General features: G+C 43.8%; 1 protein-coding gene across 2 annotated transcripts in view; it reads right to left on the bottom strand.

Moving 5' to 3' along the window:
• vps41 (VPS41 subunit of HOPS complex) overlaps positions 1-12,943 on the bottom strand; it is a 217,226-nt gene that overhangs the window by 68,448 nt on the left and 135,835 nt on the right. For both annotated transcript variants that reach the window (XM_059984628.1, XM_059984635.1), the window contains exons 11-14: positions 12,221-12,318; positions 7,253-7,382; positions 1,789-1,904; positions 753-809 (exon numbers count right to left, since the gene is read on the bottom strand). In XM_059984628.1, coding sequence (XP_059840611.1) covers positions 753-809; positions 1,789-1,904; positions 7,253-7,382; positions 12,221-12,318 — 401 coding nt within the window. The remainder of the gene's footprint in view (positions 1-752; positions 810-1,788; positions 1,905-7,252; positions 7,383-12,220; positions 12,319-12,943) is intronic.

Genomic DNA, 12,943 nt, shown 5'->3' with positions numbered 1-12,943 from the left:
AGGCATTGGTAAGGCCAAATTTGGAATATTGTGTGCAGTTCTGGTCACCGAATTATAGGAAAGATATCAATAAATTAGAGAGAGTGCAGAGACGATTTACTAGGATGTTACCTGGGTTTCAGCAATTAAGTTACAGAGAAAGGTTGAACAAGTTAGGTCTCTATTCATTGGAGCGTAGAAGGTTGAGGGGGGATTTGATCGAGGTATTTAAAATTTTGAGAGGGATAGATAGAGTTGACGTGAACAGGCTGTTTCCATTGAGAGTAGGGGAGATTCAAACTAGAGGACATGATTTGAGAGTTAGGGGGCAGAAGTTTAAGGGAAACACGAGGTGGTATTTCTTTACTCAAAGAGTGATAGCTGTGTGGAATGAGCTTCCTGTAGAAGTAGTAGAGGCCAGTTCAGTTGTGTCACTTAAGGTAAAATTGGATAGGTATATGGACAGGAAAGGAGTGGAGGGTTATGGGCTGAGTGTGGGTAGGTGGGACTAGGTGAGATTAAGGGTTCGGCACGGACTAGGAGGGCCAAGATGGCCTGTTTTCGTGCTGTGATTGTTATATGGTTATATAGTTATTGCAATAATTCTATGATTTACAAATGGTCAATTTTGAAATATTCGCTTCAATGCCTGTTGTCAAGCCATTGCATGATTTCTCAAGTATTGGATATGTTTTTTAAAATCTTAGTGAAGTTCTGACATTGAAACTGGGCCAAAACACATCATTAATGCAGCATCTATGTGCTTTAGTTACCAGTATGTTATGTCTTTTTATCGTCTTCTGGCTGATTTCAGCTGCCATCATGGCTTCCTAAAACAGAAGACAAAACAAAATTAAAATACCTTTTTTGGAATAAAGTTTTAAAGATGGCACTATTATTAACTGGGGTGGTACAGCAGCTATTAGTGTTACAGCACCAGTGACACTGACTCAATTCCTGTCGCTGTCTGCAAGGAGTTTGTATGTTCTCCCCTTGACCATGTGAATTTCCTCTGGGTGTTCTGGTCCCCCCCCCACCCCCCACCCCGCTTTCTATGGGTTGGTAAATTAGCAAACTCAGCAGGTCTTACAGCAGGTATGGAGAGAAATAAACCACCGACATTTCAGGCTGAATCCCACATCAGGACTGGTAAGGAAAGGGGCAAGATGCCAGAAAAAGGGGATGGAGGAAGGGAAAGGAGGATAAGTTGGCAGATGGTAGGTGAGACCAGGTGAGGAAGAGGGTACGTGGGTGGGGAAGGTGGATGAGGTGAGAAGCTGGGAGATGATAGCTGAGGAGGCAAAGGCCTGAAAAAGGAGAGGAGAGTGGAACAAGGGAGAGAGGGAAGGAAGGGGACCAGAAGGAGATGAGAGGTAGGTGAGGAGAAGTGAAGGGGTAAGAGTGGAGCCAGAAAAGGGAATGGAAAAAGAGAGAGATAAGTTGAAGGGTGGGAAATTACAGGAAATTAGAAAAATCGATGTTCATGACATCAGGTTAGAGGCTACCCAAACGGAATGTGAGCCGCTGTTCCTCCAACCTGAGGGTGGCCTCATCATTGCAGTTGAGAAGGCATATCGGAATAGGAATGGAAAGTAGAATTAAAATGGGAGGCCACCAGTAAAGTCCACCTTTGAGATGGATGGAGCAAAGATGCGCGACAAAGCGGTTAAGTATGGTAGCTTAGTTGGTTACCTGGGTACAATTTGGAGGTGCAGGCTTATTGGGCCAGGAGGGCCTGTTAAAGTGCTGTACCTCAAAAGAAATATAAATTAAAATAAATAATCATACAGAGAGAACAAGAAAGCATACTTCATACTTCTTCTTCTCCAGCAGCCATTCAATGTGGTCGTCTTGGTCCCGTTCCTTTGCCACTACAATGTCCCTTGGGCTGACGATGTAAAATAGTGATTCACCATCAGAGTGCTCTGAAAGAGAGTAAAGAGATGAACACGCTCTATTTTATCTTAAACCATACAGATATGTGGAAACTTTGAGAGATGCACAGTGAGGAGCATCCTGACTGGTTGTGTCATGGCCCAGTATGGAAAAACCAACGCCCAAGGACAAAAAACCCTACAAAAAGTGGTGAGTACGGCCCGGCCCATCATAATTAAAGCCCTCCTGACCACTGAGCACATTTACAAGGAGTGCTGTTATAAGAAAGCTACAGCAACCATTAAAGAACCCCACCATCCAAGGCTATGCTCTCTTCTTGCTGCTGTCCTCGGGAGGGAGGTACAAAGTTCAAGGTAAATTTATTAAAGTACATGTATCCCACCATATTTTGAAATATATTTTCTTGTGGGCAAACTCAGTAAATCTAAAAAACATAATATAATCAATAAAAGACCTCTCCCAACAGGACAGACAAATAACCAGTGTGCAAAAGACAACAAACTGCAATACAAAAGAAAATAAATAATAATAATAATAAATAAACATGCAACAAATATCGAGAACTTGAGATGAAGAAACCTTGAAGGTGAATCCATCCATAGGTTGTGGGAACAGTTCTCTTTAAGAAGGGAGGAAGGCAAAAGAAAGGAAACTATAGGCCAGTTAGCCTAATCTCAGTGGTTGGGAAGGTGTTGGAGTCCATTATTAAGGACGAGGTTTTGGGGTACTTGGAGACTAATGATAAAATAAGTCAAAACCAGCATGGTTTCTGTGAAGGGAAATCTTGCCTGACAAATCTGTTGGAGTTCTTCGAGGAAGTAACAAGCAGGGTGGACAAAGGAGAGGTAGTGGATGTCACTTACTTGGATTTTCAGAAGGGATTTGATAAGGCTGCTTAACAAGATAAAATCCTATGATGTTACAGGAAAGATACTGATGTGGATAGAGGAATTGCTGGCAGGCAGGCAGGAGGCAACAAGTGGGAATAAAAGGGGCCTTTTCTGGTTGGCTGCCAGTGACTAGTGGTGTTCCTCAGGGGTCAGTATTGAGATCGCTACTTTTCACATTGTTTGTCAATGATTTGGATAATGGAATTGATGGCTTTGTGGCAAAGTTTGCAGATGGGTAGGTAGTGCTGAGGAAGCAATGTGACTGCAGCAGTACTTAACAAATTGGAAGAATGGGCAAAAAAGTGACAGATGGAATACAGTGTTGGAAAATGTATGATAACGCATTTTGGTAAAAGGAACAATAGTGTGGACTATTATCTAAATGAGAAGGTTCAGACATCAGAGGTGCAGACAGATTTAGGAGCCCGCGTGAAGATTCCTTGAAGGTTAAATTACAGGTTGTCTGTGGTAAAGAAGGCCAATGCAATGTTGGCATTTATTTCAAGGGGAATAGATCATAAAAGCAAGGAGATAATGCTGAGCCTTTACAAGACACTAGTCAGGCCACACTTGGAGTGTTGTCAACAGTTTTGGGCCCCATATCTCAGAAAGGATGTGTTGTCATTGGAGAGTCCAGAGGAGGTTCCCGAGGATGATTCTGGGAATGAAGGGGTTAACACATGAGGAGCATTAGGCAGCTTTGGGCCTGTGCTCACTGCAATTTAGAAGAACGCAGTGGGATCTCACTGAAACCTAGCGAATGTTGAAAGGACTAGGTAAAGTGGATGTGGAGAGATGTTTCCTATGGTGGGGGTATCCAGAACTAGAGGGCACAGCCTCAAAATTGAGGGGTGATCTTTTAGGACAGAGGTAAGGAGGAATCTTTTTTAGCCAGTAAACCTGTGGAATGCTCTGCCACAAACTTTGGTAGAGGCCAAGTCCGAGTATATATTTAAGGTGGAAGTTGATCATTTACTGATCAGTCAAGGCATCAAAGGATATGGCGAGAAGGCAGGTGTATGGGGTAAAGTAGGATCTGGGATCAGCCATGATGGAATGGCAGAGCAGACTCGAAGGGCTGAGTGGCCTAATTCTGCTCCTATGTCTAACGGTCTTATGGGCGGACATGACAGATCGTTTGCAGGGAGTTGATTGGAATCTTTAATATACACATTCCTTACTGTAGTTTATAAAAATATATATGTATTGCACTGCACTGCTGCAAAACAAAAATTTCAAGGCATATGTCAGTGATAATAAACCTGATTCCTGTTGACGCTCTCAATTCTGAGTCACAGTACAGTATTCCATGTTTTTTATTATCTTTTCGAACTCAACAAATTGCTGAACATCCTGGCGTCCCTCGTGGTCTCTGAACGGAGTCATCTGCCAGTCACGTTGCTGGGATTAAATGCAGGGCATGCCTACATTGGCACCAGAATGCATAGCAACACTTGCGGGCTGCCCACGACACACCTTTAGGTTGAGTTGGTTGTTAATGCTAGCAACACAATTCACTGCACATGCATGGCTTCTCCGTGGAGAGAAACACCAAGTCTTTAGGACTGCACATAACAGACAATCTCACCTGGTCCCTCAATCGCACCCCTTTGGTTAAGAGAGTGCAGCAGAGGCTCCACTTCCTGTGGGTATTGAGGCGAGTGAGGCTTCCCCCTCCTCCCATTTTAACAATTTTTTTACAGGAGCACTGTTGAAAGCATCCTGACCAAATGCATCACCATCTCGTAGGGGAATTGCAAGGCATCTGACTGCAAGATGCCTATAAAGGATTGCGAGGACTGCCGAGAGGATTATCAGGGTCCCTCTTCCACCCAGTACAGATACTTATCAAGAGCTCTGCTTACGCAGGGCCCTTAGCATTGTCAACGATCCCTCTCAATTGTCTAGCAATCTCTTTGACCCCCTAGCATCAGGCAGGAAGTCCCGTAGCATTAGGACAAAAACAGTTAGGATGGGGAACAGCTTCTTCTCCCAGGCTGTAAGACAACTGAACTCCCTGCACCATCCAGGTCTCATCACGTATGAAGTTTCAGTAGCATTACGCTGTCTCCTTTTTAACTTGTATCGTATATGCATTTTATTATTTGATAATATATATTTGTGGTAATGTTACTTTATGTGTTATGTGTCTGAGTTGTATGTACTGTGCTGTACACCTCGGTCCGGAGGACGTTGTTTTGTTTGGTGGTACACGTGTACATCTGAATGACAATAAACTGAACTTGAACGTATGCTTCAGAGTATGTGAGATTAATGAATAAATCAGAATCTGCACCAAGGCAAGGTCTCATAAAGCGAGCAAACATCCTCTTTCTGAGAACAAAGTGGATTTTTATGGTAATTTTGTGGTCATTGTTAATTAATGACTTTTTTTTTTGAAATTCAAAGTTCAAACTTCAAAGTACATTTATTAGGAGGCTATGCATAGCATATACAGCTCTGAGATTTGAGTCCCTACAGGCAGCCAGAAAACAAAGAAACCCAATAGAACCCATTAAAAAAGACGGTCAAACACAAAATGTGCAGAAAAAGAACCATATTGTGCAAACATTCTAAGGTGGGAGGGTGAACAGCCAGAGGTTGTGGTCCATGTAGGTACCAACGACACGGGTAGGAAGAATGACGAGGTTCTACGAAGTGAGTTCAGGAAGTTAGGTGCTAAGCAAAAGGGAAGACCATCAAGCGCGCAATGTACAGAGAAAAACATCGAATCGTGCAAGCAATAAAAGTAAGCAAATAACAGTTAGAACTGAAGTTCACGAAAGTGAGTCCAAAGACACGAAGCCAGTCACAGCCGATCAAGAAGCCTGTTAGTTGCACTTCAGCGCAGAGTCAAGTAAATTCCACAATTCTTAATTTAAATTCCAGAACCACCATGGTGGGATTTGAACTCAAGTGTTTGAATGTGAGTCCAGGGTTCTGAACACAGATATCCTTTGCCTGCAAAAGGCGGCCAACCACACAAATCACCCTGCTATTTGCTACACACTTTGCAGAAGTACCTGCAGTTCCCAACAACAGCCCAGGGAAAACCAAAATAAAAGCTAATTTAATGACATGCTATGGGACCAAAGTACAGTCAGTGACCACTTCATTAGATACACCTGTACACCTGATCATTAGTTCAAATTATGATCAGCCAATCAGGTGGCAGCAACTCAATGCATGAAAGCATGCAGATATGGTCAGGAGATTCAGTTGTTTATTCAAACCAAACATCAGAATGGGGAAGAAACGTGATCTAAGTAACTTTGAGCGTGGAATGATTGTTGGTACCAGACGGAGTGGTTTGAGTATCTCAGAAACTGATCGCCTGGGATTTTCACACACAGCAGTCTCTAGAGTTTACAGAGAATGGTGAGAAAATCAAAAAAATCATCCAGGGAGCTGCAGTTCTGTGGGTAAAAACACCGTGTTAATGGGAGAGGTCAGAGGAGAATGACCAGACTGGTTCAAAGTGACAGTAACTCAAATAACCAGTCGTAACTACCGTGGTGTGCAGAAGAGCATCTCTGAATGCACAACACATCAAACTTTGAAGCAGAAGGGCCAAAGTAGCAGAAAACCATACTGGGTTCCTAAGGATGATAAATAAGTTTCAATATGAACTTGACTGCATAACTGTTCTCAAACATTGTGCTGGAGTTTGGTGTTGCCAGATAAATATTCAGCAACTTCAGCCCCTCGTCCATTCTAGAGAAGAATTCTAGTGTAGGTGTGTAGCTTACAGAAGGTCTGGTATGAGAAGGACTTCCTTCAAATACCAATCTGTAATTTGATGCGCAAATCCAGATTCATTCATCTATCACATGAATATGGAAAAGCACAGTGAATGCATCATCTGTGTTTACAAACAGCACAGTCCGAATATGTGCTGGCAGGAGCCCACCAGTGTCACCAGCACTGTTCTCTCCAAGCCGTGCAGGTACACGTCCGCACAGTAACTGCAATGCTCCCGCGCACATAACCTTTGTTGCCGTGCAGTTGGAAAAAGTTTACGAAATGTAAAGGATCTTCTTTGTTGTACTGTATTTCATTGCACCATTCAATTAATGTTAAATCAAAAGTATGTGTCTTTTCAAATTTCATTCTAAATATTCATAGAGCACATATTACACAAAAGCAAAACATTTAAAGTGCTGTGTAAAGATTTTCTGCTTAGAGCAATGGTTGGTGCACACGGTGAAAGGCAGGAACATCATGACCACACATTCTGGGGCCAACATAACATACCCACAACGCCCAGCAGAACAACACAGAGCACAACTAGCGACAAAACAGCAACAGCAAAACAAGCTACGTTCTTCCCTCCCAACCAGCTACCCACACACAGACACGGTCCTCCTACTCTAAATGTTGCATGTCTGCTTACTGTGAGGGGATAAAATGAAATCTGCATTCACTGAATGAATTATCAGTCTACACCCACCTTCACCATACAGGTAACATTACTGCCAATTTCTTACCCAAGCTGTAATCTCTGCATTCGTTCTCCTGGAAACCCCGCACAGACAGAGCATCAGAAGATATCTCTTCATATGTATCAGGCAGATGGTGGATGATGTCAAGCCGAGGCCTTGCACAGTGTTCGTTATCCTGCTCCGTAAAGAAGAAAGGGTATATCACTGTCAAGAATCAAGATTGTTTATAGTCATCCTTTAACAGACAGGTGTAAAGCAGAACAATTGATATTCTGGATCCGAAGCAACATAAAAAAAAATCACAATTAATATAAAGAACACAATAAATTTAAGCATAAAAGCAATCCAATAAAACAAGTAATTGTTGACTGTCAACACGAGTGAATCTGCAGATGCTGGAAATAAATAAAACCACAAAATGCTGGTAGAACTCAGCAGGCCAGACAGCATCTATGGGAGGAGGTAGTTACGACATTTTGGGCCGAAACCCACCATCAGGAGTTCAGGGCTGAAGAAATAGTAGGTTGGGAGCAGAGAAGGAGGTTCTCGCTGAACTCCTATCGGAGAGAAGATCTGAACTTCTTCAGTGTAGGCATCACTGGAAGAGGCTTCGCAGTAGTGAATTCAAAGGCAAAACGAGTGAATCTGCAAATGCTGGAAATAAATAAAAACACAAAATGCTGGCAGAACTCAGCAGGCCGGACAGCATCTATGGGAGGAGGTAGTGACGACGTTTCGGGCCGAAACCCTTCATCAGGTGGGCTCTCCTGCTGAGTTCTGCCAGCATTTTGTGTTTTTAGTTGTTGACTGTGCTGTATATACATACGATTAGCTTATGTATGTAGACTGATTGTATGTACAATGTACTGCAAAAGCTTAAGCATGTAGAGTGTCTATAAAAAGTATTCACCCTCTTCCCCCCCCCTGGAAGTTTTCATGTTTTATTATCTTACAACATTGAATCACAGTGGATTTAATTTGGGTTTTTGACACTGATCAACAGAAAAAGACACCTTTGTGTCAAAGTGAAAACTGTTCTCTACAAAGTGGTCTAAATTAATTACAAATATAAAACAATTGATTGTGTAAGTATTCATCCCTGCTTTAATATGACACACCAAATCATTACTTGTGCAGCCAACTGGTTTCAGAAGTCACATAGTTAATTAAACTGAGATCTGTTTTTGGAGACCTGTGTGCAGTCACGGTGTTCCAAATGATCGTAGTAAAAATACACCTGTGTCTGGAAGCTCCGACTGCCGGTGAGTCAGTGTCCTGGCAAAAACTACACCACGAAGACAAAAGAACACTCCAAACAACTCCACGAAAAGATTATTGAAAAGCACAAGTCAGTAGATGGATATTAGAAAATGTTCCAAGTCATTGAATACCCCTTTGAATACATTCAATTCAATCAAAAAGAAATTGGAAGAATATGGTACAGCTGTAAATCTGCCTAGAGCAGGCCGTCTCCAAGAAGGGGACTAGTGAGGGAGGCCACCAAGAGACCTGTGACAGCTCTGGAGGAGTTACAAGCTTCAGTGGCTGAGATGGGAGACTGTTGCCCGGGTGCTTCACCAGTCACAGATTTATGGGAGAGTGGCAAAGAGAAAGCTGCTGTTGAAAAAAACTCTCATGAATTCTTGGCTAGAATTTGCTAGGAGTCAGCCAGAAGAAGGTTCTATGGTCTGATGAAATGAAAATTGAACTTTTATGTCATCAAACTAAACTTTATGTTTGGTGTAAGCCGGACACCGCACATCATCAAAAACACACCATCCCTACCGTGAAGCATGGTGTTACTTTTTTGGAGGAGAAAGTCAGAGGATCAGAACGGGAGTGCGGCGGGAGCCATGTTGATATTTTCTTCTTCTCATCGAAGTTAAGAGAGGCGGGACTGCACGGGTGTGTGACGTCGGGCAGTGAGGAGTGGAAGATTTTAAAGGAACACAGCCTTAGACAGCGGGCAGCGGAGTGAGCCGGGAGCAGAGTGAAGGCTGAAGGGCTTGGGCTCAACGGGTGTAGGCAGAAACGGGCGAGGCAAGGTAGGTTTAGGTTTCAGTTTTTCCTGTTATTTGAGGAAAGGGGAAGTATGAGTGTGAGGACAGCTTGTTGTTCTCACTGTCGGATGTGGGAGGTCCTGGAGAATCCTAACCTCCCAGAAGTCCACATCTGAGCCAGGTGCGCCGAGCTGCAGTTCCTGAGGGACCGTAATGGCTGTACTCCTTGACAATAAGTACTCCTGTTTGAGTACTATTGGGGGGGGGGGGGGGGGTGGAGACAGTGGCCGTGCCTCCAGCGCAGAGTCAGGCCCTGCAGCTCAGAAGGGTAGGGAAAGGAAGAGGAAGGCAGTCGTAATAGGGGACTCGATAGTTAGGGGGTCAGACAGGCAATTCTGTGGACGCAGTCAGGAGACCCGGATGGTAGTTTGCCTCCCTGGTGCCAGGGCCCGGGATGTTTCTGATCGCGTCCAAGATATCCTGAAGTGGGATGGTGAGAAGCCAGAGGTTGTGGTACATATAGGTACCAATGACATCAGTAGGAAAAGGGAAGAGGTCCTGAAAGGAGAGTATAGGGAGTTAGGAAGGCAGTTAAGAAGAAGGACCGCAAAGGTAGTAATCTCGGGATTACTGCCTGTGCCACGCAACAGTGAGAGTAGGAATGGAATGAGGTGGAGGATAAATGCGTGGCTGAGGGATTGGAGCAGGGGACAGGGATTCAAGTTTCTGGATCATTGGGACCTCTTTTGGGGCAGGTGTGGCCTGTACAAAAAGGATGGGTTGCACTTGAATCCTAGGGCGACCAATATCCTGGCCGGGAGATTTGTGAAGGCTACTGGGGAGAGTTTGAGCTAGAATGGTTGGGGGGTGGGAATCAAATTGAAGAGACTAGGAGAGAGGAGGTTAGTTCACAAATAGAGAAATCTAGGAGACAGTGTGTGAGGGAGGATAGGCAGGTGACAGAAGGGGAGCGCTCAGACTGAAGATGTAGGGGAGAAGGAAGAAAAAGATAAAAAGGTTTGCACCGTTAGGGATAAACTCTTCCATTAATTGCACAGCCTTGAGACCGTAAGACATACAGCATTGTGCAAAAGAATTAGGCACATAAATATATATAGACAGGGTGCCTAAGACTTCTTCACAGTACTGTAGTAATTTAAGTATTGCACTGTCTTTTGTACTGCTGCCACAAAAGAAAAAAACTACAAACGTGATTTCATGGCATCTGCGAGTGATGATAAACCTGATTCTGATATGGGTCTCTATTGTGGGCTGAGAGTGGGAAGGAGGCAGGGAGAGGGGAATCATGGTTGGGAAAAGGGGAAGCGAGTGGGAAGCACCAGAGAGGCATTCGGTAATGATCAATAAAGCACTTGCTTGGAATCAAATGACCTTGCCTGGAGCCTCATTGCTGGGTGCATTTGATCCCACACCACAGCCAACTCCTGGCACTCTTTCCCTCCTACCTGTCCCACAACCTCCCTGCAGAACTCCATCTTCACCATTCCCAACATCCTTTGCTCCCGCCAGATTTACAAACTTGATTTCCGCTCCACATTGACAAATACAGTACTGTGCAAAAGTCTTAGGCACTCTAGATATATCATTTGGCCCGCATTGAGTCTGCACCATCATAGCTGATATATTTTCCCTCTCAACCCTATTCTCCTGCCCTGTTACAGTAGTCTTTGATGTTGTGCCTTATGAGCCTGATTGAATTTTTTGAGGATGTGACTAAACACGTTGAGGAAGGTAGAGCCGTAGATGTAGTGTATATGGATTTCAGCAAGGCATTTGATAAGGGACCCCATGCAAAGCTTATTGAGAAAGTAAGGAGGCATGGGATCCACATTGCTTTGTGGATCCAGAACTGGCTTGCCTACAGGAGGCAAAGAGTGGTTGTAGATGGGTCATATTCTGCATGGAGGTCGGTGACCAGTGATGTGTCTCAGCGATTTGTTCTAGGACCCTTACTCTTTGTGATTTTTATAAATGACCTGGATGAGGAAGTGGAGGGATGGGTTAGTAAGTTTGCTGATGACACAAAGGTTGGGGGTGTTGTGGATAGTGTGGAGGGCTGTCAGAGGTTACAGTGGGATATTGATAGGATGCAAAACTGGACTGAGAAGTGGCAGATGGAGTTCAACCCAGTTAAGTGTGAAGTGGTTCATTATAGTAGGTCAAATATGATGGCAGAATATAGCAGTAATGGTAAGACTCTTGGCAGTGTGAAAGATTAGAGGGATCTTGGGGTCCGAGTCCATAAGACCCTCAAAGCAGCCGTGCAGGTTGACTCTGTGGTTAAGAAGGTGTATGGTGTACTGGCCCTCATCAATCACAGAATTGAACCTAGGAGCCGAGGGGAAATGTTGCAGCTATATAGGACCCTAGTCAGACCCCACTTGGAGTACTGTGCTCAGTTCTGGTTGCCTCACTACAGGAAGGATGTGGAAACCATAGAAAGGGTACAGAGGAGATTTACTTTGCCTGGATTGGGGAGAATGCCTTATGAGAATAGGTTGAGTGAACTTGGCCTTTTCTCCTTGGAGTGACGGAGGATGAGAGATGACCTGATAGAGGTGTATAAGATGATGAGAGGCATTGATTGTGTGGATAGTCAGAGGCTTTTTCCCAGAGCCGAAATGGTTGCCACAAGAGGACACAGGTTTAAGGTGCCAGGGAGTAGGTACAGAGGAGATGTCAGCGGTATGTTTTTTACTCAGAGAGTGGTGAGTGTGTGGAATGGGCTGCTGGCAACGGTGGTGGAGGTGGATACGATAGGGTCTTTTAAGAGACTTTTAGATGGGTACATGGAGCTTAAAAAAATAGAGGGTTATGGGGAAGTCTAGTAATTTCTACAGTAGGAACATGTTCGGCACAACTTTGTGGGCCGAAGGGCTTGTATTGTGCTGTAGGTTTTCTATGTTTACATGTCCTTACTAATCAAGAAAGTGTCAACCTCTGCTTTAGATATACTGATTGTTAATACACGATGTTTTGAATATGCCATTACCTTCTGCTCCAAGGATTCCTTCACATACATTAGGAGGACAAGACGTTCACCGAGGGGTGCAAGTCCACAGATGTAAAACTCCGATTCAAAGGCAGACACTGAAAGAAAAGGAAACATTAGACATCAGAGTTTCTTTCGTACAGTAAAGAGGCAAGGAAGACATTATCAGAAGCTTGCTTAAAACATGATCTTGTTGGTGTTTTTAGCTTGATAATGAATACTGGAAACAGTACTTTAAAATGTGGACCAATGAGACATAAGTGATGGGACTCTGCAATGGCATTTGACTTTATTTTAATTTTATTTACAAATACAGCTCCGTAACAGACTCTTCCAAATCAATGAGCCTATGCTGACCAATTAAACTCATCTGACTGATTAACCTACTAACCCGTACATCTTTGGAATGTGGGAGGAAGCCCGAGCAGAAAGTGGGAAACAAGGTTCAAAGGTCAAAGTAAATTTATTATCATACATATAGTTATACTGTAGTTATTTTATGTATTGCACTGTACTGTTGCTGGGAAAAAAACAAATTTCATGACATATGTGAATGAGACCTGATATGGTCTCTAGAGTGGGAAGAGGGCAGGGAGGGGGGAATCATGGTCAGGAAAAGGGGAAGGGAGAGGGGAGGGAGCAGGAAGCACCAGAGAGACGTTTTGTAATGATCAATAAACCAAATGCTTGGAATCAAATGACTGCGCCTGGTCTCCTTCCATG

The sequence above is a fragment of the Hypanus sabinus genome, chromosome 1 (genome assembly GCF_030144855.1).
Source record: "Hypanus sabinus isolate sHypSab1 chromosome 1, sHypSab1.hap1, whole genome shotgun sequence".
Classification (NCBI taxonomy): domain Eukaryota; kingdom Metazoa; phylum Chordata; class Chondrichthyes; order Myliobatiformes; family Dasyatidae; genus Hypanus; species Hypanus sabinus.
This window is presented reverse-complemented; position numbering and strand designations above follow the sequence as displayed.